At 42.3% G+C, this 26844-nt stretch overlaps 1 protein-coding gene across 6 annotated transcripts in view; it reads left to right on the top strand.

Moving 5' to 3' along the window:
* Positions 1-218: 218 nt before the first annotated feature.
* FBXW4 (F-box and WD repeat domain containing 4) overlaps positions 219-26844 on the top strand; it is an 81394-nt gene continuing 54768 nt past the window's right edge. For 2 of the 6 annotated variants that reach the window (XM_089898072.1, XM_089898073.1), the window contains exons 1-4: positions 224-967; positions 16560-16655; positions 19876-20061; positions 20498-20630. In XM_089898072.1, coding sequence (XP_089754198.1) covers positions 255-967; positions 16560-16655; positions 19876-20061; positions 20498-20630 — 1128 coding nt within the window. In that variant the 5' untranslated portion in view covers positions 224-254. Of the gene's footprint in view, positions 968-16559; positions 16656-19875; positions 20062-20497; positions 20631-26844 lie in introns of all 6 variants that reach the window. The other 4 variants (XM_022568978.3, XM_022568979.3, XM_022568981.2 and 1 more) reach the window with 4 other exon arrangements.

Below are 26844 nucleotides of genomic sequence, written 5' to 3'. Positions count from 1 at the left end.
CTGCACACGCTCCGGGCGGCCCGGGGCATGGGAGGGGGCATATCCCCGGTCTCGGCCCGCACCCCGAAGCCGCTCCACGGCCTCGGGTGTGAGGGGCGGGCCCACGCCTCGGCCCGCGCCGCCCCATGTGACCCGGTCCGACATGGTGTCGCCTCCTCCTGGGGCGGCGGCGGCGGCGGCGGCGGCGGTGGCGGTGGCGGCTGGCAGCGGCGGCTCGGGCTTGGCTCCGCGTCGGGCCGGCTCCGCGGCCGCTCATGGGCAGCCAGGGCGGCTTAGGGCCCCCCGGGAACGGCGGGCCTGGCGAGGGCGAGAGCGGGGAGACGAGGAAACTGCAGGAAGGGAGAGCCGCGAGGGGAAAGCGGAGGAAAGGGAAGGGGAAGGGGAAAGCAGGCGCAGGGCAAGGCGGAAGAGGAAGCGGGGCGGAAGGGAAGACGCAGCCGCCACAGGCGAAGGAGGCAGCGGGGCTGGGGGCCGAGGCGGGAGAGAGGGCAGGCCTGCGAAAGGTAGGAGAGGGAGGCGGAAGCGTAGAGGATGGGGCGAGAAGGATCGTCAGGGGAGATGAGGGGAGCGCAGGGGCGCGGAAGGAGGCCAAAGGAAGATATGATGGGAAGAAGGAGGAGTGGAGGGTCAGAACTGGACAGCGGGAGGACGCCAGGCCGGCGAGAGCACAGGGACGAGGGTGTCAGGCTTGGGGCCGCCTCGCTGGGACAGGGGCGGCCATGGCGGCGGCGGCTGAGGAAGAGGCGGGGGCCCGGGAGCCTGCCGGCCGCCCCGCCGCGGGGCCCGCGCTCCTGCGCCTGCCGGAGGAGCTGCTGCTGCTCATCTGTTCCTACCTGGACATGCAGGCCCTCGGCCGCCTGGCTCAGGTGTGCCGCTGGCTGCGGCGCTTCACCAACTGCGACCTGCTCTGGCGCCGGATAGCCCGGGCCTCGCTCAACTCCGGCTTCACGCGTCTCGGCACCGACCTGTAAGCGCCCGCTCGCCCACCCGCTCCCCGCCCCGGGCCGGCCCTCGTCCCGGGAAAGGGCGGGGCGCCGCGGCCTGGTCGGCCTGGGGCTGTGTCGCACCCCGAATTCTGAGGCCCGGACCCGGCCTCCGCCGATCCCTCCCCGAGCACCCTGCTCCTCTCAGAGGACCCCATCCGAGGAGGCCTTCCATCAGCATCCCTCAGTCAGCACCCTCCCCGTGGGCGGCTCCTCACAATTAGCCATCTTAAGCACTCCCGTCAGCTTTTAACTGTGTCTTTTCGCAGACGTTGACCGCCTGGGTTCCTCAGCTCCAGAGGAGCCCGGCTCGTCTGTGGCTTTAGAGGCCTCCACCCGTCCAGGTGTAGGACCCATATCCACTATGTGGCCTTTCAGGACGTTTTTGTGGACATTCACCCTCTCACCCCTTTCCAAGGGTTGTTAGGCTTCAGAGCGTGGATAAAATCGAATATGGAGGAAAGGGTTCACACCCCAAAAGAAGGCCCTTGGTCCAAGTGTCAACCATAGTTTACGACTTGATGGAGGCAGAATGACACAAAAAAGGGTGCCTGCTTATGGCAGGGGGTTGGATGAGTACAGTATAGACTGTACACGAAGGCCTGGTATTGTAATTTGGCCTGTGCTTGGTAGGATCTGAGACCTGTGAATGAAAAACTTAACCATGTAAGCAGTTAATAGGGAGGGGAAAAAAAATGTGGAATTGGAGGAGTAAAAGCTTTCAGATTGCACCCAACTCCATCCAATTTGGGTTAAAAAAGAAAAAAGGTAGTTCTAATACAGTATAGCAACATTAAAGAAAGTTGGTTTAAAACATAAAAAGCTATAATACCACCACCTCTAGATAACTATTCAGTTTTAAAAATTACTTTTCATCTGCACACTTTTTCCTCCTCTTAGTTACTATCCTACTGATCCTAACAGAATAGGTACATAATAAATGTTTGTGGGCTGTACCATGAGATTAAAAACATTCCTCTAATATTAGACTTTCAGGTTGTATGCAGCTTTTTGCTATCAAAGATAACAAGGAAATGAATAATTTAATGCACTTTTTGGTAACATCTTTATTGAGATATGTCACATACTGTATAATACATATGTCTTTTTGAATTGGTTCCTTAGGATAAATTCTCAATATTGGCATTACTGGATCAAAGGTTATGGTTTGTAAAAAGGTGTTGTACCAAGTTACAGTGACAATAGCAACAAATTATTAAGCTAATTTCATGTAAGAATTTAAAAAATCTTTGCTGTGTTAGTGGACATATAATGGTATCTCAAAATTTTGTTATTTTGCATTCCTTTACCACTGACCAGCATAAATATTTTCCCCTGTGTTTGTTTCACCCGTGAGATTGTCTTTTCCTAGCCTTTGCACATTTATTATTGAGGTCCTGAAGTTACCGTTATAAAGGATTCCAGTCCTTGTGGGTCATAGATATTAGGCTCTAGTATGTCATCTTTGATGCAAATATTATATTTTCCCCAGTTTGTTCTTTTTACTTCACTGTTTTTAGCCTATAGAAGTTTTACATTTAAATATATCAGAATCTGTCAGTTTTTATGTGATTTTTAAATCTCCCCCACCCCTGCAAACTGAGAAATTTATGATTTCTCCACAGACCTGATAAGTCTTCTCTGATATTCTGTTGGTCTTCCTAAAATTTGATTTTTAAAAATAGTTAACACTTTGATTAATATCACTTTTGTTTTGGTATAAGGGGTGAGTTCAACCTTCTTTTTTTCTAAACAGCTACCTAGTTACCACTACACTTTTTGTTAAATAATTCTTGTCTTTCCCTTTAGAAAGACAAAAAACTTTTGTTTTAGAAAGCTTACTTTGCCAGATATTAAGTTTATATATCTATGTGTATATACAGTCACACATACATACATATTATATATGTATATATATTGGGTCTATATCTGAACTCTCCATTTTGTTCCACTGATGTATTTTTCCATTTCCATTCTATTTTAAATATTGCTGCCTTTTGACAGTCTAATATCTGTTAGGTTTAGATTATCCTTGTTGGATTTGTATGTGTGTGACGTCTTCACTCTCACTCAACACCCCAGCAAAAAAAAATTCTGTGCGTTTTCAAAAGTTTCTGTGGTTTTCACTATAAAGTTTCTACATGTCTGTTGTTACACTTATTCCTAAGTATTCCTAAATATGCTATTCATTTTGTTTTTATTGTGAAATGCGATCTCTTTTTCAGTATGTTTTTCAGCTGCGTATTATTAATGATGTCCAGGATTGCTACAATCTTTTGGAAATTTTGAACCTGATAATTTTGTTTAACTTTTATTATTTCTAGTATGATTTTGTTGTTGATGATAATGATTCTTTGGGATTTGGGGGGCATGCAGGTCTTATTACTTTCGTTTTTTGTAAGAAAAACTCTTTCAAAGAACATGTCAGTTTACCTAGAAGAGAAGTTGTCTAAAATGCCCGAAACCCAAGTCAGCCATGGCAAAATTTGGTTTTCTTGTTTATAGAGATTGAATGAACAAATGAAAGAATTTATGTTTATTTTTCTTTCCTTTTCAAATGCTCTAAGAGATAATGTGAATGAGTGTGCATTCTGTAAGCAATAATAACAAAATGAAAATCAGTTTATAGTATAAAGTGCTTTGAGACTGCCAGATGATTTGGCTTTATTATTTATTAGCCATGTGTGTTTTGATTTCTTGCCTATGTCCTAGGATGTGGTATCTCCAACTTTCTAGGGAAGTTGTTTTACCACAGCACTTGATAAAGAGCAGGGTCACTGCTCGTATTTTCTGAGTTGAGGGGAAAAGCTATGCGTGTTACAGCAGGTGGAGAGAATCTTTACCAGTGTGGTCTGTTTTGGGACAGCTGCAGAGATGTGATAAGCCACCAAGAGAGGTGGTTGTCATCCCTGGAGGGAGATGGCATGTACCTCAGCCCTCTTAGGGCATCAGGGAGCTTGGGCCCAAAGTTCAATGAAGGTATGGCTGGTTGGATAGTGGCAGGGCTGTAGTTCATATTTTGGGCTAATTAACTGCACACTGGACAGTAGGATAAGTTTTTATAAGCACAACACAAAACTGCATTTTATCAGAAGCCACACAACTTCACTGCCCCGGAGTTTTATCATCTATAAACAATGGGAATAACATATCCAGTAAAATGAGACTTAAGTGTTGTGATGTGTAAGTGATAGCACAGTATTCAGCACATAGTAGGCACTCAATAAATTGGTGTAAAATGGAACGTTTTAATTGCTTGTCTTCTCCTCTAGTCAGTCTATATAGCAAAAGTGAAGATGGTTTGACTTGGAGATGCTGCCTAAAGACAGGAGGTGGGGAAAACACACACACACACACACACACACACACACACACACACACACACTGCTTAGTTTCCCTCACCTGTCCTGAATGTTTTTGGCAACATGACAGCAGAACCTGTGAGCTTTAGGGTCTGTACTCCCTGCCGAAGAGCCTCATGAATTCTCGGAAAACACAAAGTAAGATTTACTGACCTTCCGGCCCAGGGCAAGTCCCATTCAGTTTGGCTGTTCCTAACTGATCATAGCTTTGTTGAGTAAGATGAACTGCTTTGGTTCCTTGTGATTTGTTAATGGTCTATACTTGTGCTTGAAGGCATTTTGGCCACTTTAAAACCACAAACAAATAATTTGCTTCCCTTTAGGCCTCCTGCCCAAACAGTGAGCACTGGTAGGTATCCTGAACTTCTTTTTTAAGTGGACACAAAGACAGCTTGAGTCAGTCATCTGGTTTAAAATCAGTCTTATTTGAAAGTTTTATGAAGCCTGGGGGAATAGAAATATCTTTAATATAAAAATCAAGGAAATGTTTCATATAGCAATCTTTTAAGTTTTTCCTGAACAGTAGGGGCAAAACTAAGCTAGTTCAGTCTTCAAGAACAAAACAGTGAAATTTAACTCCGTCAGTTTATAATGTAGGCTAAATGCAAGAAGTTAGAAAGTATGAGAGGTGGAAGAGCAAAGGTGCTATTTGTAAATTCTGATACTGTAAAATTAACAAGAGCAAAGAATGGAAAGAAAAAAGTATATCCATGTATGTAAATCTATTTTTAAAAATACTTTTGCAGTACTTCTCCTAAATTAAGTCCTGTATGTTTTCAAACTTGAATTTTATTTTAAATATCCTTTGAGCATTACCTGGGTGCTCTCTTGCATTTGCCTGTGATAGATTTGCCTAGAATTAACAATAGGTGTTTAGGGAGTCAGGCTCTGAGGTGTTTGCCCTGGCATGTACATTCATTCCTCAGCCAGGGTCTAGTAGGCTTGGAGCTCTTTGAGGCCAGGGGAATGGGGTATCTATTTCAGTGATGATTAACGTCCAGAGTGGTGAGATGGACACAGATAAGCAGAGTGTGTTTGTTTGTTTTAAAATGATTGCACCTAAGAGCATTTTTTTGACCCAGAAAGCATAAAGTTTCCTAACTCTGAACAGAGAAGGCATTGCTCACTGGTTACTTTTAGGGCCTAAACAGTGATTTTCAGAAAACAATTAGCAACTTAAAGTAGCTTTGGCTCTCTCCTTCACCTTTCTGCCTTACCTAGGAAGCAGTCACTTACTTGTTCTCTGGTTCATTGAAAGGTTTCTTATATGGATGTATTTATCTTCAACTGTTTTGGAAAGACCTTATTTTTAATGGTTTTGTGAGTTAATAAAAGTGAGTTCAGTTTACATGTTTAAAATAAATGAAACAATACACCTGTGGAAGCAGGAAATGGTCTAGTACAGTCAGTACCTCCAAATGCAAACTGGAGGAATGCAAGAGGCCTTTTCCTCCAAGACTGTGAGAATATGGAAGCAGCTTATATCCTTTCCAGTCTTGTAAAACTTGAATAGTAGGGGATGAATTTCCTAGCTTTCAAGGCAGAATCATGGAGAAATCCAAAGTCCTCATAATCTACAAGATAAACAATTTATTTTGAATGAAATCTCTGAAAATACTTCAATCCTCTCAGTTTTCTTAGTTTCAGTTTTCTGTGTCTAGCCGTTTCACCTTAGGTAGAGATTGTGCTTGAGCTGCTTGAAATCAAACTGGCAGTGAGGTTACTGATGAAGCATACACATTTTTTAAAAAATTATTTTTGAGTGTTTTACATAGAAAAGAAATTACCTTTGTGTGACAACTTAACCTTAACTCTGGATTGACCCTGGCATTGGATTAGTTTCTGGTCCTTACTCATAACCATGGAATAGGGAGACTTTTAGGTAGACTTTTCTTGAGGCCAGGCTCCAATAAATTTTGAAAATTTAAGACGAGATTGACTGTTTGGGAAAATGAGGAAGAAGTTGAGTTTTGAATTTCCAGTGAAAATTGACATGGCCCCCACTCTGATCTACAGAAACAGATTTTTGATAAACTCCAGAATTTATCTCAGGTGTGTGTGTCAACCATCCGATGAGGTTGAGAATCCAAAGATTTGGTTTATCCTTGAGGAAAGTCCTTGCTCTTCAGCAGTCTTGCCCAGATTTGAACAGCTCTCAGATGGACCTCCAGGTGTAGTCAGTAGGAGCAAGATGGTTGTGCTAATTAAGAACATGTTTATGAATCTTGCATCATGTAAAGGCTTGAACTGTATCTAAAACTGACTGTGAGACTATCTGGAGAAAGAATTTATCTCTTGTTAGAGGTTTGGCTCCTTTGTCTCAACTTTGAGTTAGTTCTTCGTTATATCCAAATTGTCCACATTGCCCTCCCTGGGAGTCTGGGCCACCCAATGGGCCTTTGTGCCTGCCCCTCTTTAGCCGACAATTAATTGCCAGTACATTCTTTCTTCTTCTCCTTCTTTTTTGGTGTTTGACATGAGCTCAAATTGTTGAGAAAGGTGACAACTGTGAAATGAAGACAGGGCTTGAAGACACCTTAAAAAATACATGCAAAGGCCACTAAATGACAAGAGCAGACTGCCAGGCTCTTTCAAAACATCACCACGTCTGTTGACTTTCCATTCCTTGTTCGCAGCACAAAATTGGAGGTCAAAGAATCATAGGAGTTAGAGATGGAAAAGACATTTGGGGTCAGCCAGTTCATGCCTCCGCCTCCTCCTGCCCCTGATTCCAAATCATTCCTTACATTATATTTTCTCCCCCAGCCCTTGTACAATTTTCACAGTCTTCACTCGACCCCGGCTGTCACCTTTGGGGAATGATGGTGGAGGCTCTGTCCAGTTTCTCCTCGGCAAAGAGAGATATTGCCTGTGCCCCCAATTGACATTCGTGAACTTCTTTGTTGGTGGTCTCAGCTGAGAGGCTGAAGGCTAACTGGAAGTCTCTCTGCTGCCTGGCAAGGGGGTTTTCTAGACAGAACTGAGGTGCATTTAGTGTATGATGATGTTGGGGAAGGGGAAAAGGGCCGGGGTACAGTGCAACCAGTGCAATTTGTTCCTATACTTCTCTCTAGGAAGGCTTTTGACCTGAAAGGAGGGGTGTGTGTGTGTGTGCGTGCGTGCACGCGCGCACACATACATGAGGAATGTGGCATTGGGGAGGTGGACAGAGACAAGGAAGTTACCTTGAATAGGAGTTTGATAAGAACCCTAACTTGGATATTGGTGGGTTAAACAAACAAAAAATGCTAGTCTTGTGAAGTAGTAGATGATTGTTTTAAGAAGTGCATGTTAGGGGGACTTTCCTGGTGGCCCAGTGGTTACGAATCCGCCTGCCAATGCAGGGGACACGGGTTCAAGCCCTGGTCCGGGAAGATCGCACATGCCGCTAAGCCCGTGCGCCACAACTACTGAGCCTGTGTTCTAGAGCCCACAAGCCACAACTACTGAGCCTGCGTGCCATAACTACTGAAGCCCTCGTGCCTAAACCAGTGCTCCTCAACAAGAGGAGCCACTGAAATGAGAAGCCCAAGCACCGCAACAAAGAGTAGCCCCCACTCGCTGCAACTAGAGAAAGCCTGCGCGCAGCAGCGAAGACCCAATGCAGCCAAAAAAAAAAAAAAAGTCCGCATGCTGCAACTAAGGTCCGGTGCAGCCAAAATAAATAAATAAAATAAATAAATATTTTTTAAAAAAGAAGTGCATGTTAGGGAAGAAATAGGTATTAGAAGTTTCAGCTTAGAGTCAAGTTGAGAACAGAAAGGCTGGAGGCAAGTATTTTGGTCTAGGGGACACTGTTGCTTTTGGGGTCTCCCCTTTAAGAAAGTAGAAAAAGAGCTGTCTTATGTTCACTGGCTACATGGTTTGGCAGGGGGAATGGTCATTTTTCGAGGCAGCTTTGGAAGGTTACCCCCAGCTCCCCTTGTTCCAGCAGCTGTTGGGAGCAGTCCGAAGGGGGTATTATATTTCTTCTGGTAACTCTGCCAAGAATGAGAGGAAATCCACAACCTGTGGGCTTTTGGGGGGGATGGGGATGGGGTGGCAGGTGATGGGACAGGGAAATTAAATTGTTTTATAGTAAATATGTTGAGATATTTTCCTGGAAAGCTGTTTCACTGAAAGGAATGATATTTCCCCTGCTCACTAGCTCTGTAATTGGTTCTTTCTCTGTGGAGAAAGGGAAATAGTCCTCTTCCAGTACTTCTTTTTCTTTCTTCCCTGTAGATCCAGCTTTGATCTCCTATGTTTCTTAGAATTTCCTTTAGAAATTCCACACTGAAAAGGTGAGTCAAGATTCAGATCCAGGTGGTGTGTGTGATTAAAAGGGGCCTCCCTCCAGAAGTGAGTTACTAAAGGGGAACCTCTCATTCATCCCTTATCTTCGCTGTGGTTTGACTTTATCATAATGGCCTAGAAACTGGAGATTTCTGGAGAAACTGGAGTAAAAACTTTCTGGGTGGCGTCTGGTTCATGTTCTCTCCATCTCTTCATCCAGGCTGGAAGGGCACCAGGGGTTTTTGAAGCCTGGCCACTTGGGCTGAGAACATGTTTTGGTGATTAATATGAAACACAGTTGCAAGATTAAAAACAATAAAAAAACAACCCTGAGAAGCAGAGCAGTATAATTATTCCTCACATTTCAGATGGAGAGCCCAGGGAAAAGTCATTTTGAAGGTATGAGAACAAAATCCACTTCTGAGTCTGTGGTAGTGCCTGATTCATGACTCAGAAGATAGCCTGTTCACAAAAAACAGTGGCATCTTTCTTGCTGTTGTTTATTCTCAGAAAGTGCTACATCAGCCTTTCTGAAAGCTGTATTGTGGGATTCTTGAAAAACTGATTCTGTGATTAAATGAGTGTGGGAAATGCTGTGTTCCACATCCCCTCTCTTGGGGATTCACAATGCCCATTGGTAAATTAAAGGCCCAGAGAAGTCCTGTGCTAGAGAGACCTGTTTAATTTTGTTTCAGTATTGTCCAAAATGTTTTGACCATAAAATTCTTTTTTCTCCTGCTTAATATCTCTTAACCTCTTGCAGAATACACACGCTGGTCAAGTGCCCTGCAAATATAGAACTTGACCAATAGCAGGAGGAAATGAATGTGAACACGGCCCTAAATCCTAAGCTCACATAAAGAATCAGGGTTATGGCCAGTGCTTCAGAAACTGCTTTGGACAGCTTTGACATGTGGGTGACACATTAAGATACTTCATCTGCTCAGATTCCTTCCCTTGAGCCTCTCTAGCATAAGAATTTGGAGGGCTTGGTTGAATTTCTGAAGATGTGGTATACTGTACATTTTTAAGAAGGGCCTTTGGAGCTTAAAGGTAGTGTGTCTAGGCTCCTGAAAATCTATAGGTATTGTTGAAAGTGTGACTTTCCAAAGGGGGAACTGTATTTCTGATAGATACCTAAGCAGTATCTATCAGAATACCTATTATTGCTAGGACCACGGTTCTTACCTTTGTGTCTAAGACATATTTTTGTATGATGTTAAAACTTTTGATAGTACATTAAAGGATTAAAAGATGAATGTCTTTTTTTAAAAAAAGCAGGTTTCAGAAAGTTGAAAAACCTGTCCATTTACTTGTTCACTGTTTGGTATGTTACTGTTTGAGTAGAACTGTTTACTGCCCTGACCTTGTTCTCTTATATCTTTTGAGGTAAAGTTTATATATGTTCCTCTGAACACGCAATCTTTCTCTTTTTCTCAGCAAGTTGTGTCATGAGCCATATTGTGGCTCCGTGGTTTGTCTGACAGATATCTTAATAAAAATGTAGATCTTTGGTTGAATGAAAATAAAGTTTATAAATCATTAAAAATTTTATGGCACACTTATTCAGGGTTCCTGGTATACCACTGTTCTGCAGCATACTGGTTGAGATACACTTTTAGAAGTACTAAGAGTTTTAAGACTCAATCCTGTGGAATTTATGACTGTATTGGACAAACAAGACATACAGCTGTGAAAAGCTAACAGTGCCTCAGTTTATGGTAGGTTCAGTCTAAGGGTTCACGTGAGAGAGAGAAGAATGTTTGGAGGAGTCAGGGAAGTAGAGGCTTAAACTGGATTTTGAAGAAAAATGGGTGAATTTGACTAGTGCCCAAAGGGGGAAGCATGCATTTGTCAGGGACAAAGGTAGGCTGGTTCTGGCAATATAGGAGAAGGTATGGGGATAGGAATGAATGTAAAAGAGAGATGGCTTCACTGGAGTTCAGTTGCAGAGTGTGGAGCCATGGGAGGTGAGGTTGAATTGAGTAAAGGGAGCTGACATTTGGAGGCCTTTCAAGGGAGATGTGGGTCTGCTCCATGCTCTCCTTGCCTTTGGTCCTGTCCTCATGATCGGCATGTTCCCTGTAATCTCACTTCTCCTTGGATGTTGAGGCTGTTCCCTATTCCCTGGCCAGAAGGATAGGCAGTTTAACACAATATATGATTTTTCACTGATTTATTTTGAACCTTAATTACAGACCTCTGCTTCTGAGGCCATTGGAGGATTTAGTCTAACATGTGTATAAATGAAGAGTTAGAAGCTTCTTGTCTTGGGCTGTTTAAATACTTGTACATACATTAGAGCCAAATTCTTAGTATTGGTAGCAGAGCTGGTGGGCACAGCCAGTATGGCGGGAAATCTGCTTTCTGGTGAGCAAGAAGATCAAAGAAATCGAGACAGTGTTAAGTTAAAACTCCAAGCCCCCAAGCATCATTTTACATAGCCCTGTCTCCCGTTCTTAGCCCACTTCCCCTTGAGATGGCCTTGTTCTACACTTGTGGACAGACACCCTCCTTTACTGAATAGGCAGCAGGAAGTTATGCTTATGGAAATCATGTCAGTCACGCAGGTAGGCAACATTGGCAGTATCAAGGGGAATCAAACTTCAAGATGGGGCAAAGAGGGAAATTGATTTGTGATCCAGGAGGTTTCTGATCTCAGAGACTGTGCAGGTAAATACCCCTTTAATATACTCACACTTCCCCTCCTTCATCCCCCAGCCATTTTTCTTCAAATTCGGTTTATTTATTTGCTTTTGGTTTGGGGTGTGAGTGAGGAGAGGTGAAATGAAAGGGGACTCTAGATAACTTCCTAGATTAATTTCTGTCCCTCTGGACTCACTGTTGCCAAGATTTTAAGGGGCCTGATAGCTTACTGTGGGTGCATGTTGTGTTGTTTTTGCTTAAAATAGGTCATGCACCCAGGAATGCAGTCAAACTATAATGGTGACTAAGTGCCGGAAAGCTGAGAGGGAGGGGGGCCAAGTGGAAAAATGAGCCTGAGGCAAGAGAAAGAGGGCTGGGAAAATGGAAGTTCCACCAGGCCCACAGGCCAGGTTAGAGATTCCTCCATGCATTAATAGCTGTGCCAGAGGTTTATTTACAGGGCACTAATCATTTTGGGGGGGAGCACCCCCACTTTATACCAGTAACTGTTGAAGAAACAGCCAAGCTGAGAGCATTTCAAGGATGGGAGCAAGAGTCCTTATTGAATTCCCAGGGGCACCTGCTCCTGTCTTCTCAGGCACTTTGGACTTGTTCTGCCGACTCCCTTTGACTAGGTTGTGATAGATCCCTACAGGGAGGGAGGGATACCTGTCTTCAGAGAGAGGAGTTTTTTTATTCCTTGTGATTTTTCAAGTGTTGAAGCCAATAAGAATATAGATATGATTTGGCCACCAGCTAGGGAAACTAACCATCAGAAAGAACTGAACAAACAAAAGGGATAAAAAAAAAAAAAAAGCTGAGTTGTTAAGCTGCTTTTAACAAAGTGTAACTGTTTCTCAAGTGAAAGCCAAATGGAATGTTTTTAAAAAGTTGAAATTTGATTTGAAAGACCAGAGCCAAGTATTTTGATTATGGTGTTGGTTGTGGGAGAGGATGCCTGCACCTGCTGCTTGGTAGCAGCATCTAAAGTTCAACTTTGAAAGTTTCTTGCTTCTGTGATCAGGCCCTCAGGGCAGTGCTTTGACCCATAGTAAAGTGTCACCAAATGGCAGTTAAGTGACCAGGGAGATGAGAGAAGTATTGTCCTTATCCCAATTCAGGAAATATATTGATTCTTTCTCCCTTGTTTCCTTCCTGCTATGATCCAGAATATTCAATTTTTGGTTTCACCTCCACCTACTAACTTAGACCTAACTCAAGAGGAGAGGTTAACTATGAACAATCTCCTCTTTTATATCTGGGAGGGACTTGTAGGTAGGATTTGATAGTGGGTCTAATCTTTTTCACTAAGAGTTCAATTCTTTTGGTCCATCCTGTTGACTGCCTTTTATGATCCGAGGTTTTCTAACCATCTAGTAGTTAGTGTAGGTCACTCTCTAGAAATGTGAAACTGGGGACCACATTCACCCAGTGGAATAATTCAGTAATATATTTTAGCTTTAACATGTGTGTACCCAAATCCTAATCACTCAGCCTGAAAGAGGGCTAATATTTGACATTAGAAGAATAATTTCCAAGAGTTATAATTAAATTAGAAGAAAAAGAAATGATTATTAGATTAGCTTTAGTGATGTCACTATTGATCGATATAAACTACTACTATATTTATATTTATGTAAAAATAATTAACCTTTTTCAAGTGATTTATAAGTTATCCTGTATTTTGTTTTAGTTGTCATTTTAAAACACCATAATTGTGTGAAATACTATCCTTACCTCATAGGTGCGGATATGGACAATTAGAGAAGCTAGGTAACCAGGGTTATATCATTAGTAAGAGGCGGAACTGGGGCCCAGATCCCAGTTTCCTATGTCTGCATTCTGTGCTTTTCTCACAACTTCATTTAATGTTATTTAAATGAAAGTAAATTAAAAGGTTAAAGGTGAATGAAAAGACCAAAGTATCAGCAATTATGTGATACATATTTAAAAAAATACTTCCTAAACTCCATCTGTTTACCTCTTCTGAGCTATTTATGGAGACATAATTTTACGTAGTATCGCCTCACCTTTACCTTTATAAATTTGACTTTGTTTTAAAATTACCACTACTTGTTACAGTAATTTCCAAAATGTTTTGCAGTGCTCACATTTGTCGTTTCTAATAGCAATATGTTCCATTGTGTTAGTATACCGTTTTCCCCCACAGACAGGTATTTGGGCTATTTCTAGATTTTAGCTCTAATATACAGCTGCAACTATAAATATCTTTGTAAAAAAATATTTTTCTTTTGAATTATTTCTTTGTGATATAGTGTTGGGAATGCTGAGTCAGAAGCTATCATTTAACTTCTTTTCTTGACAGAATGCCTTTCCGAAAGGCTATACCAGAGTGTTACTAGCAATATATAAACAAAACCAAATCCTTTTATCAAACCAAAGCTAGTATGTGGTTCTTCCACTTAATAGATGTGAGGTGATACTTTATATTAATTGTCTTAATGTGCATGTTTGTAAACTATTACTGTTTTGGGATGTTTCCCCAGTGTTTATCATGGGAACTCTGTGTGACTGTTCTTTTTTTTTTTTAAAATAAATTTATTTATTTATTTTTGGCTGAGTTGGGTCTTTGTTGCTGCTCGCGTGCTTTCTCTAGTTGCGGCTCTTCGTTGTGGTGCCCGGGCTTCTCATTGCGGTGGCTTCTCTTGTGACGGAGCACAGGCTCTAGCTGTGCAGGGTTCAGTAGTTGTGGCTTGCGGGCTCTAGAGCGCAGGCTCATTAGTTGTGGCGCATGTGCTTAGTTGCTCCATGGCATGTGGGATCTTCCCGGACCAGGGCTCAAACCTGTGTCCCCTGCATTGGCAGGTGGATTCTTAACCACTGCGCCACCAGGGAAGCCCCTGTGTGACTGCTCTTATCTGCTATTTGATATGGATGACAGAGTGTTATCCTGATAGATTTTTATCAGTCCCCTAAAAGCTTTAGGGATAAAACTTTAGGGATAAAACCTGTAGCATTAATTGTTAATTTTCCCCTGCTCTGTTGCTTCCTTTTTAATCTCTTTTTTAATCTCTTTTTTCTTCTATGCAGTATTTAAAATTTAAATACTTTAAAGCCTTTTAGTTAAAAAAACTATTTTAAATGTACTCTTTTATTTTGGGGGAATTTATTATACCTATTGTGATATGAAATGAAAATTTTTTGCTCTGTTGATATCCAGTTTTATCAAAAGCATTATTATTATTTTAATGAGTATTTTTATCTTTACCAAAATATTACATTGTAGAAAAATTGGGAAATACATTAAAACACAAAGAAGAAAGTTAAAACACCCAAAGTTGCCTGTCCACAGTTAACCATTTTAGAGTCTGGAAATCTTCTAGTGTTCTTTCTAGGCATGCATATTTTTCTTCCCTCCCTTCTTTCTAATAAAGCTGGAACATGTAATACAAACCCAACAGCACTAATTAAGTAGTGATTTCTTTCCTTACTTTGAGATTTTACTTTGTATCTTTTAGAATCTTGAAAGCAGGACTTGCTTGCTGTCTTTTAGTAAAGGGTAGTAAAGGTGAAGATATAGTAGATACTGGAAGAAATGTTTGTTTCTCTCCTTTTCTCAGTAGACATGACAAGTTATTACCCTGTGTCCCAAGCAGTGTACCATGTATTGTCCAGTGGAGCAAGTCAAGGAGACACAGGGGAGATATGGGGGCCTGAAATGGAATGTTCAAATTCTTGCCCACAGTTTCAAAATTCCGTCCAAATGTGCACTTTCACAAGGGACTTGAGCTCGTCTCCCTACCCCCTACCACTCCAACCCACCCCAAAACTATGCCATTCATGTTGCTGCTGAGCTCCCTCATCTCTTACTGCTCCAACTTTCTTCATCCAGAAAGTACTACTGACACTTCCCCTTCAACATTTTTTGAATGAAAAATTTAAAACATATAGGAAAGTTGAATGAATTGTATAACGAACACTCATACACCCGCCACCTAGATTCTACAGTGAACATTTTACTATGTTTGCCTTATCATGCATTTAAAGTGAGTTGCAGATATCAGTACACTTCACCTCTAAACAGTTTTGCGTGCATGCATATCATTGACTAGGGTATATTGGTTTATGGTTCTTTTTTTTAAGAAAAATTTATATACAATGAAATGGTCAAATTTTAAGTTTATCATTTGATACGTTTTTGACAAATGCATACACACTTGCATGACCCAAATTCCTTCAAGATTTAGATATAAAGTGTTACCCCAGAAAGCTTCTACATATTCTTTCCCAGTCAATTGCCATCTCCACCCTGGTGGTCAACACTGTTCTGATTTTTTCACCATTCATTAGTTATTCTTCTAATCAAACTTCACATAAATGGAATCATACAATATGAACTGTTTTGTGTAAGGTTTCTTTCATTCAGAATGTTTTTGAGATTCACCCACATCATTGTGTGTATCAATAATTCTTTCCTTTTTATTGCTGAGTAGTATTCCATTGTATGAATATGCACTGAAGTGTGTTTATCCATTCTCCTTTTGATGGATGCCTGGGCTGTTTACAACTTTTGGCTATTATGACTAAAGTTCCTATGAATAGTCTTGAGTAAGCCTTTTGTGGACATATGCTTTCGTTTCTCTTGGGTAATTGCTAGGTCATAGAATAGGTATGTGTTTGGATTTATAATAAACTGCCAGACCTTTTCCCAGGCTGTACCATGTTCATCTCTCACAAGGATGTAGGAGAGTTCCTTATTCACACACACACACACACACACACACAGGGAGGATTTCTTCATATTTTGGGGCTTGTGTATTCATTTTGATGAGCAGAAAATTTTAATTTTGATAAAATCGAATTTATTGGATTTTTCTTTTATGTTATTGCTTTCTGTGTCTTAAACTGTTGTCTACTTCCTGAGCCACAGAGATATTTTTATATTTTTTCTTCTAACAGCTTTATAGTTTTAGATTTTATGTTTAAATCTGTGATCTATTTTGAATTAATTTTTCTGTATGGTGTGAGGTAGGGATTTTTTTTTTTTCCACATGGCTAACCAGTGGTCCCAGTACTCTTTGTCATCCCTTCTCTGTTAGATAGCTTTGGCATCACTATGGACACTTTAAAGGACAGGCTGTTCTCCTTGGCTTTCTTGATTATCCTAGTGTGGAGGGAGAAGAGTTATTTCTTACTTGTCTCCTAACCCGTTCACTTATATTCACATATTTTCTGGATGTTCTGAGTCCTGACTTGTAAAAAAAGCCCAGGGAATTTTCTCTGGTTGGCAATGAGTTGTAGTGATTGGATTATCTGCTCTGTCTGGACACAGGATGGCAAGTGTACCAGTGAAGGAACGGGTGAAGGTATCTCAGAACTGGAGGTTGGGGCGCTGCCGAGAGGGGATTCTGCTGAAGTGGAAATGCAGGTAAGTAGCCTCTTGACTCTTTCAAAGCTACCTGGGACATTAAAGAATGCTGGGAAATGAAAAATCTAGTCCTAGCTGGAGTATAAATGTGCCTGTCTTGGGTGATGGGGCACTGGTGATCCTTTAAATACCACAAAAGGGGCATTGGAGGGACAACTTTTTTTCACATTTAAAAAAAGATTATAAAAAATGTAATTTATTTTAACAGATCCCATATTTTTATGATTATAAAAATAATAAATGTTTATTGTAGAAATTTGAAAACAGAAGAGCTTAAAGAAGAAAATAAAACTTACCTATAATCCTACCACTCAGAGGTAATAATGCACCTCATCAAAAGAAATAAATGAAGCCAATATTTCAGCTCATCTTATTTTACAATTTTTTAAAAAAATTTTCTACTCTAGAGAGTTACACCTTCACTCTTGGCTTCCTGTAGCCCTCTCCCCTACTTTTATTAAAAAGCAAAATAGGATCTGAAGGTTTGGATATGTATGTTACAGGAGGTAGAGCTTGGAAAAAAATGGCAGGAAATTTAGATAATAACTTTGGCACTGCTAATACCACAAATTTTATACTTCATTGATGCTGAATTATTTCATAGTTATTATTTAACTCCCTACCAAAAAAGTGCTCTTTGTTGATTGGTTGGAATGGATAGGGAACATCATGATTCCACATTCCAGCGGACCTGGACCTGTGCCGATAGGTTCAGGCAGGCTTCTTCATCTGATGGCCTTTTTCTCTTGCTTATATACAATTTCTGCTGCTTTCACTGACACGGGTTACTGCAAATTATGTGGTGGTGATGATGGTAAAGCAACTACAGGGGAGAAAGATGGATTTGTATGACAAAGGGCTTTACCCTCTGCTTCCCACTTTTGCCTTTTATTACCAGAAAGAAGAGTTTATTTCTCTAACAAGGTTTTGTTCCTGACGTCTATTCGGGCTGGTTTCAAGCAATTTGGCAAATAAATACACAAAATGGTTACCAGGCTGCCCCGCGATTCTCCACTGTTCACCTGACATGAACCTGGTTTCTTGTCCTGGGCAAATGGCTGTTTACCAGATGGCTCTAAACACATGAATTCCAAACCCCTCTGTTTGCTGCCCACTTGAGTGTGCCGCAAACTCGTGCAAGGGATGTTGAAGAGGAATGTGCATAATGAATGAGAGTGCAGGCATCTGCACACACTCTACACATGTTCCATATAATATTTGCACACGCTTGTAAAAACCTCATGTGCAGAAACTAGTTACTACAAAGTCCAAGCTGCATTTAATGGTCCATCTTTGCAGAACTTTTCCACATTCCTATGACACTTGTATTAAGGAGTCTGGGGAAGAAACACAGCCCAGGTTGCTCAGACAGGCTTGGCCGTGGGAGATGGTGTCTCTATAAATGGGGATGAATCATCTGTCCCTATGCTTTGCTTGGGACCTGGTAGCTCTAGGACCCCTATGTGGTGTAGGACAGGCTGCTGGGATGTACCTTGTGCAAGGGGCTTAGTCCCCACCATAGAGCATGGTGTCTGGCAGAGTCTTCTTTCTTCTTAAGGCTCACTCTGTGCCATGGGACTGACCTGTGGTTTCTAACCTTTTTCCCTCCTGCCAGTTTGTAGAGGGAATCTTTAACTATTTGTATATTTCTTTTATCAGCTGCCTGTGAGAGCCAACTATTTCTCTGTAGTCTCTGAACTGTAGTAGACTGCTCTGGAGCTATGTTTTTCCATTGCCACACTTACCCTCTAATACAGAAATGTAGGTATCCTCTGTGAGGATCTAGGAATTTAATCAGTACATTAGCATCCTTTCCTAAATGGCTTTATTCCTTTCACTTAAAAATGGCCCTTTTGGGCTTCGCTGGTGGCGCAGTGGTTAGGAATCTGCCTGCCAATGCAGGGGACACGGGTTCAAGCCCTGGCCCAGGAAGATCCTACATGCTGCACCACAACTACTGAGCCCACGTGCCACAACTACTGAAGCCTGCGTGCCTAGAGCCTGTGCTCTGCAACAAGAGAAGCCATGACAATGAGAAGCCCGTGCACTGCAACGAGGAGTAGCCCCCACTCACTGCGACTGGAGAAAGCCCGTGCACAGCAACGAAGACCCAACACAGCCAAAAAAAAAAAGAGGCCCTTTTGCTCTAGTAAGACAAGGGAATGGGGCTTCCCTGGGCTCACTCTTTTCCTTTCTCTATCACACCCTAAATGATCTATTGGGAAAGAGGTGTGTATGGAGGTCCTGGAACCTTGAAACTTATCACTTAAACTTCAGATCAGTGAGGACACAGAATGAAAAAATTACTTCATCTGGGTGGAAGGTTTCTTTTTGCCCTTCCCCACCCCTCAATCATTGCATTTTCATTGCTCTGCCTACCCACAAGAAGTATAGGTAGCCAGTAATTCAAGCCTTAAGCATTCTCTATTTATTTATTTGTTTATTTATTTATTTAGGCCACACCACGGGCAACTTGCAGGATAGTTCCCTGACCAGTGATTGAACCCAGGGCCATGGCAGTGAAAGCGCTGAGTCCTAACCACTGGACCGCCAGGGAAATCCCAAGCATTCTCCATTTAAAAGTGATATTTAATTGGTCTTTTATTCTGACTTTCTTTTAGAAAGTCCAAAGAAGATTAGGTCACCACAAAGCTCAATCACTCTAGTTTTCTAAAGGTAGCCTAAGGGTAGGTAGTTTTGAAGGAGGGGAGTGAGGTATAGACTTAACCTTGCAGGTTATTGCTAAGTTGGGGATTGGTCAGCCTCTCTGGAGTTTGAAGTTGAATTTTCATGCTATATCTTCTTTTTTTTTTTTTGAGGAGGTTTCTTCTTTTTTAAAAAAATTAATTAATTAATTTTTGGCTTCTTTGCTGCGCGCGGGCTTTCTCTAGTTGCGGTGAGCGGGGGCTACTCTTTGTTGTGGTGCGTGGGCTTCTCACTGCAGTGGCTCCTCTTGTTTCAGAGCACGGGCTTTAGGTGTGTGGGCTTCAGTAGTAGTGGCACGCGGGCTCAGTAGTTGTGGCTTGTGGGCTCTAGAGTGCAGGCTCAGTAGTTGTGGCGCACAGGCTTAGCGGCTCTGCGGCACTTGGGATCTTCCCAGACCAGGGCTCGAACCCGTGTCCCCTGCATTGGCAGGCGGATTCTTAACCACTGCCCCACCAAGGAAGTCCCTTCATGCTATATCTTGATGATCCTTAAATTTTGTTTTCCATCTCTGCAGTCAGATGCCCTGGATGCAGCTAGAGGGTGATTCTCTGTACATATCCCAGGCTAATTTCATCCTGGCCTATCAGTTCCGCCCAGATGGTGCCAGCTTGAACCGGAGGCCCCTGGGAGTCTTTGCTGGGCATGATGAGGACGTTTGCCACTTCGTGCTGGCCAACTCGCATATTATCAGTGCAGGAGGGTAAGTGCTGCAGGCTTCTCCTTCCTTCCTCCTCCTCAGTATTCTTCAGAGACCTTCTGCCTGCCTCTGACTTTTCTGTCTCAACTCCAAAGGGATGAGTAGGGAGACTAGAAGAAGGGGTAATGTTTTTTTCCATTTAAAGCAGGTACTTCATAGGGTTAGCTGGAGAAGGAAAACAGGAAGAGCCTTTAATGAAAAGTGAAACTGGTTTTGATACGCTCAAGTGGGAGATTTGTTTTGTCTCTCAGCTCTCTTCAGCCCCAAGTATACTGAAGAAGTAAAGGTATCTAGAAACTCAGCACCTTATTGGGCTGAATTGTATAAAGCTTAGCAAATTTGGAAGTCATTGGAGACTCCGGCTGTTTCTGTAGACTTGTTCTTTTTCTACAGAGAGAATAACTGGCTCTCGGGGGTTGGCTTCTTATTTCTCTTGTAGAGATGGGAAGATCGGCATTCATAAGATTCACAGCACCTTCACTGTCAAGTACTCAGCCCATGAACAGGAGGTGAACTGTGTGGATTGCAAAGGGGGCATCATTGTGAGTGGCTCCAGAGACAGGACGGCCAAGGTGAGGTGGTCTCCCCCTTACATACTGTTATTTCCTACTGTCTATAGGGAGTGGGGTGGGAGAGGGTGGATAGGACCTTGAGTCTCAGGATTGGCTGAGGGCACTGAGTTGGGGCAGTGGGGGAAACGACACAATAAAGAACTCACTTATGTGCCTCTGGCATGCAGCTTGCCATGCCAGGCTATGTCCCTGCCAGCTGGCCTGGGAAAGGAGTGGACAGTGGCTGGGAAGCTTGCCACTCACTTGAAATGTGGCGTGAACTCAAAAACAGAGGGCCTGGCCAGCTTTTCCTCCCTGAGCTGAGTTTCCTCAAGTTTGTGGGTTGAGTTCTAACCCCAATATTTTATTTTAAAATCTCCCTCCTTTTGCTCGCTCTCTGTTTGAGAAGGTTAATTTTTTACCACCTTGTTTATAAGCAATCGGGCTGATAATTAAAATGTGTTTTTATTGCTTCTCTGGAGAGTGATGTGGTCAGTAAGCAGTGGAAAGACGACTAGAGGAGGGCATTGTTTGTTGTGTCATTGCCAAGTTGCCTGGTCTAAAGTCAGACATCTGCCAAGGCCCAACAGAATGAGACTGATAAAGTAGTGTAACCCCTGCTTTATGGACTCAGCTCCTCCACGTCTGGGTCAAATAGGCTTTCACCCATGAGGCAGAGAAGAACTTTCTCCATCCCTGTGTCCAGTAGCCCTTGCCAGGACCCACACATGCCTGATCCTTTGAGACTGCTGTGGGAACTTTGCTGATAATTCAGCGGATGGTGCAGGAAGCTCGATAGGTTCTTGCTTGTGTGTTTCCCAGCATCTGGAGACTCCACAGTGCTAATAGGAGCAAAATGCTTGACCATGTCAGCAAATGGGACTCTAGGACACATAAGGAGGGGACTCAGGAGAGAGAAGTTGCAATCTTTACTAACTTTTCTGGCTCCATGTTCCCTCTAGTGATTACACCTTCATGTGAAAATGTTGCTAATTTATGTAAAAAGAAGGACTAAATATGTTCCTTTGTATTTATGGAAGTTTCTCCTCCCTTTGCTTATTTTTTCCTTACACTTTGTATTTTGTCAGAGAGACATGTGCGTCAGCACAGGGAGCCTGAGAAAAATTCAGAAAACCTTCTTCTTCTTTTTTTTTTTTTTTTAATTTAAAACAACAGAAATTTATTACCTCCCAGTTCTGGAGGCCAGAAATCTAAAATCAAGGCTTCTTCTTTTTAATTAATTTTTATTGGAGTATAGTTGCTTTACAATATTGCGTTAAGTTTCTGCTATACAGCAAAGTGAATCAGCTATACGTATACACATATCCCCTCTTTTTTAGATTTCCTACCCATTTAGGTCACCACAGAGCATTGAGTAGAGTTCCCTGTGCTATATAGTAGGTTCTCATTAGTTATCTATTTTATACATAGTAGTGTATATATGTCAATCCCAATCTCCCAATTCATCTCACCCCAGAAAATCTTTTGAACCAACATGGAAACTGTATTTCCTATCTCTTGCTTCCGAATCCCCCACCCCATACTTACTTCAGGTTTCTGATTGGTCACTGTCTATGTACCATTCCTTGTAAAGAGACCAACCTTAACTTGCTATACTGCTCAGAAGTCAATTTGCACAGAAACCTTTTGTGCATGTGGGACCTAGATATTCTCATCTCATTCTAGCATTTTCTTGTCACAGCTTCAAGCTTCCCCGTGAAGCCTTCAGTGACATCTCTTCTACCCATTTCTCTGTGGTATGACACCCAGAGCAGTGTACAGCTAAACTTTATGACCACAGGTGGCAATTCAGGGCTATAGACTGCTTACAGTTGAAGATTGACAGCAATTTTATTTAGGATATTGGGTTAGTTTCACGTTTTAAGTACAGTTATTTACTGGTTTAGAGTTTTTAAGCATTAAAATTGGTACTTTCTAATTCTAAAATTGTCACTGCAGTAGATCCTGTTCCTTTTGAGGATTTCTTTTTAGTCAGTGACAGAATTCTCCCCCCTGGTTCTTCAACTCCAGGAAGCTAGTCAGCTGTTTTGCGATTTCCCAGTGACCTCCAGGCCAGCTCATCTTTCTGGCTTTCTGGATGCTGCTTCTGTTCCCTCCTTCTATTGTTGTCTTTGCATTTAGCCGTCTTCATCTTCCTGGACCATTTTCACATTACCCACATTTAGTCTTTTATAACTGACTTTCCATTTCTTTTTGGTGGCATCTGTAATTCTCCAGCTGCTTGTACAGGTTTCTAATACCTGAACCTACATAAGAACTTAGTCACGTTTGTCTGTAAACATCTATAGCCTGTTTTTGGGGAGTTCCCCAAAATGGACTATGTTTTAGGAAAGAGATTTATTGGGGTGAAGGGAAACAAAACATTTTCGTTGCAAAACTTCTGAGCTAGGGACTGCCCAGAGAGCTTCCTTCCCCTGCCCCCAATCCTAGTTTCAGATTTACTGTGACTTAGCTTGGATTGCCCCTCTGGGCTTTGGTGAGGCTGGCCCCATCCTGAGATGTGATAGGATGGTAGCTTACATTCTTGCTGGGCCTGGGCCAGGTCTGATCATTCCTTCATTTTTTTCCGTTTTCTTTATTCTTTCTTTCATTCTGATAAGTGCTTACTGTATGCGAGGCTTCAAAGGGGAAGAAGATACAGCCTTTCCTTAAGGGGAGTTGAGACTGCATGCACTAGCTATGAAGCTATGAAGCTGGTTGGAAGTGGTCAGGACTGTGAAGTTTAAGGCTCTAGGGAAAGGGCCAGAAAGTTTGGAGGGTGGAGAGATCACATTTGACTTGGAAGGGGAGATTTTATAAAGGAGGGAACATTTGAACTGTTGTTTTTTTTTTCCTTTTAGGTGTTTTTCAGTGCATAGGTTTGCTCTTTTTGTTTTATAATAACATAGAATGTAACCAGGCACTGTGCTAATAAGCGCTTTACATTTATTCATTTCCTCATTCTATCCTTTAGGGTAATTTTTCCCCACATAATCATGGTCATAATATATCTATTTTATAAATGAATTTTTATTGGCGTATAGTTGATTTACAGTGTTGTATCAGTTCCTGCTGTGCAGCAAAGTGAATCAGTTATACATATACCTATATCCACTCTTTTTTAGATTCTATACCCATATAGGTCATTACAGAGTATTGAGTAGAGTTCCCTGTGCTCTACAGTAGGTTCTTATTAGTTATTTCTTTTATATAGTAGTGTGTATATGTCAATCTTAATCTCTTAATTTATCCCTCTCCTGCCTTCCCCCTTGGTAACCATAAGTTTGTTTTCTATATCTGTGACTCTATTTCTGTTTTGTAAAGAGGTTCATTTGTACCATTTTTTTAGATCCCACATACAAGAAATATCATATGATATTTGTCTTTCTCTGTCTGACTTACTTCACTCAGTATGACAATCTCTAGGTCCATCCATGTTGCTGCAAATGGCATTATTTTGTTCTTTTTTATGGCTGAGTAGTATTCCATTGTATACATGTACCACATCTTTATCCATTCCTCCGTGAACGGGTATTTAGGTTGCTTCCGTGTCCTGGCTATTGTAAATAGTGCTAAATAGAACATTGGGGTACATGTATCTTTTAGAATTATGGTTTTCTCTGGATATATGCCCCAGGACTGGGATTGCTGGATCATATGGTAGTTCCATTTTTAGTTTTCTAAGGAACCTCCATACTGTTCTGCATAGTGGCTGTACCAATTTACATTCCCACCAATAGTGTAGGAGGGTTCCCTTTTCTCCACACCCCTTCCAGCATTTATTGTTTGTAGATATTTTTGATGATGGTCATTCTGACCTGTGTGAGGTGATATCTCATTGTCGTTTTGATTCATATTCATAATATATCTTATATACCCAATATACCCTGCTGTGTCTACTTTATTTTATGCGGTTTTCCATTATTATTGCAAATTACTTGTGTCATCTTTAATGGCTTCACAATGGACTTACCATAATTTAGTTACTATTTTTCCTATTGGTGGATGTTTGTATCTATTTCTTTCCTATAGTAATAAGGACCACCATTATTGATGCCTAATGTCTGCCAAATACTGTGCTTCTGTGCTGGGTGCTTTACACTTATCTTCATTTTTCCACACTGCAACCCTAAAAGATAGGCATTATTTCCCATTTTATACATGAGGAAACTGAGGCTAACAAGTTATAAAATATCCCTAACATCAGAGATAAATAAGTAGCAACTGGGGTTCAAACCCAGATTTGCCTAATCCTAAAGCCCACATATGCTCTTTCTGCTATTGCAGGCTGCAGGGAATATTTTTATCATTTAGGTTTTTCTTCGTTTTAGGATTATTTTCTTAGGATAGAGTCTCAGCAATAGAATTACTGAGTCGAAGGCTTTGGTTATTTTAAGGATCTTGATACATATTGCCAACTGCTTGTGTGGGGGGGGGGGCGGTTACGTGGGCCTCTCACTGCTGTGGCCTCTCCAGTTGCGGAGCACAGGCTCTGGACGCACAGGCCCAGCGGCCATGGCTCACGGGCCCAGCCATTCCGCGGCATGTGGGATCCTCCTGGACCGGGGCACGAACCCGAGTCCCCTGCACCGGCAGGCGGACTCTCAACCACTGCGCCACCAGGGAAGCCCACCAACTGCTTTTTATAAGGACTGTGTAAATGCCCACTCCCACTGAGTTATATCTTCTCCAGGGTTGGGTCTGTTTTGAATTTGATCACTGAGGGTTAAGATGTGATCAGCATACTCATGTTTTGGTGGATGGTGTGCTACTACTGGTGCAGGTCAGGAGGGCCACATTCCCCAGATCGTGCTTGGGAAATTGGCAGCATGCTTCCAGAGCCACCCCTGGAGACCAGGAACCTTGTTCTGTGGTTTTCACAGCCTAGGGATCCACCAGCCTGTTCAGTGGAGGACGCTAGTGAATTCAGGCCTAGGGCTGCCCCCAGAGATTTTGTAATCAGAGTCTCTAGTCACCCACACCAAACAAGAACCTGCCTCCTAGGTAGTTTGCATCAGGGAAAAGACAAACCTCTTCCAAGCCAAGGCTGTCTGAAAGAGGACATTAGATGCATCTAGTTGCTACCAAAGTGACCTAATCCAGAAGAATGAGCCAGAATCCTGGCATTCCAGGAAAATTGTGGTGTTTACCTTTGTTTTCTGCCCTTCCTTATTCAGGATCTTCTTGTTAAATTTATTTTCTTTTCCCGGTGTTGGGAAAAGTAACTCACACCCTTCTCCCCCTATCATAGACACACAAAATCTAAGAAACACTTTCTCCTTTTATAGAGAAGAGATATCATGTGATCCTAAGAAGTCAGGACCACCCCCACTCCATCACCTACCCCTTAAACTCAAGGAATGTTTCCTGAAAGTTCTTCCATCTAAGGTCCTGTCTGACTTTTTTGTGTTCCCCTTATAGCACTGCAGGGACCTTGAGAGGTCACTGATCCATCTGGCCTCCTCGGGATCCCTCCTTGGCTGCTGTCTGGGGACAGCCCTGTACATTTGAGGTTTCCTCTCTGTTTGGTTAGAGGCTTAGTCCCCTGTGTGTGTCATCTGGGGTAGGGTGAGGTGAGGGGGCCTTGTGCTTAATGGGAGATTTCTAAATGCACTGACCGCTGAGAGGGCTCTGTGAGTGTTGATTAGAGTTAAGCCCAGAGTGGCTGCTAATGTACATTCCTGACTGATAGGGACCAGATAATGTGCTCCAAGCAATATTTTTAACCAGTAGGAGATATGGAAGCTTAAAAGAGTTAAGCTTTTCTGCTACTTTTGGTGACACTAGGTGCTAAATTCCCTGCTGACATGAATAGCACTGGATTCTGGGCATTATCAACAAACAAACAACAACACACCACCTTCCCACTTTGAAGTCCTCTTCTTCCATTTTTCCTTCCCTTGGATCTTTCTTTTTACTCCTCTCTCTCTAATTCTAATCTAATTCTATCTCTGTCCTCTCATACTGGGCCTTGATCTTCCTCCCTCTCCCTACCTCCCCAAAGTAAAATCTTGGTGAGAGATAGGAAAAGGAAAATCCACTAACACGGGGAGGTTATTGAGAGAGGCAAGCCTCACCTGCTCACGCTTCTCAGTCAGGTCTCAGCTGAGGAACGTGGAACTTCTGATTCCCTGGTATACAATTGGCTGCTGCATAAGGGCTCTCAGGTGGACGTGAAAGGGTGGTTAGGACTGGGAGCCAGCGTCTGTTCGGGCGGTAGGCAAGGCAGAAGCTG

Source organism: Delphinapterus leucas, chromosome 16, assembly GCF_059928025.1.
Source record: "Delphinapterus leucas isolate spDelLeu-1000000601 "Yukka" chromosome 16, BTC_Dleu_Yukka2, whole genome shotgun sequence".
NCBI classification, from domain to species: Eukaryota; Metazoa; Chordata; class Mammalia; order Artiodactyla; family Monodontidae; genus Delphinapterus; species Delphinapterus leucas.
This window is presented reverse-complemented; position numbering and strand designations above follow the sequence as displayed.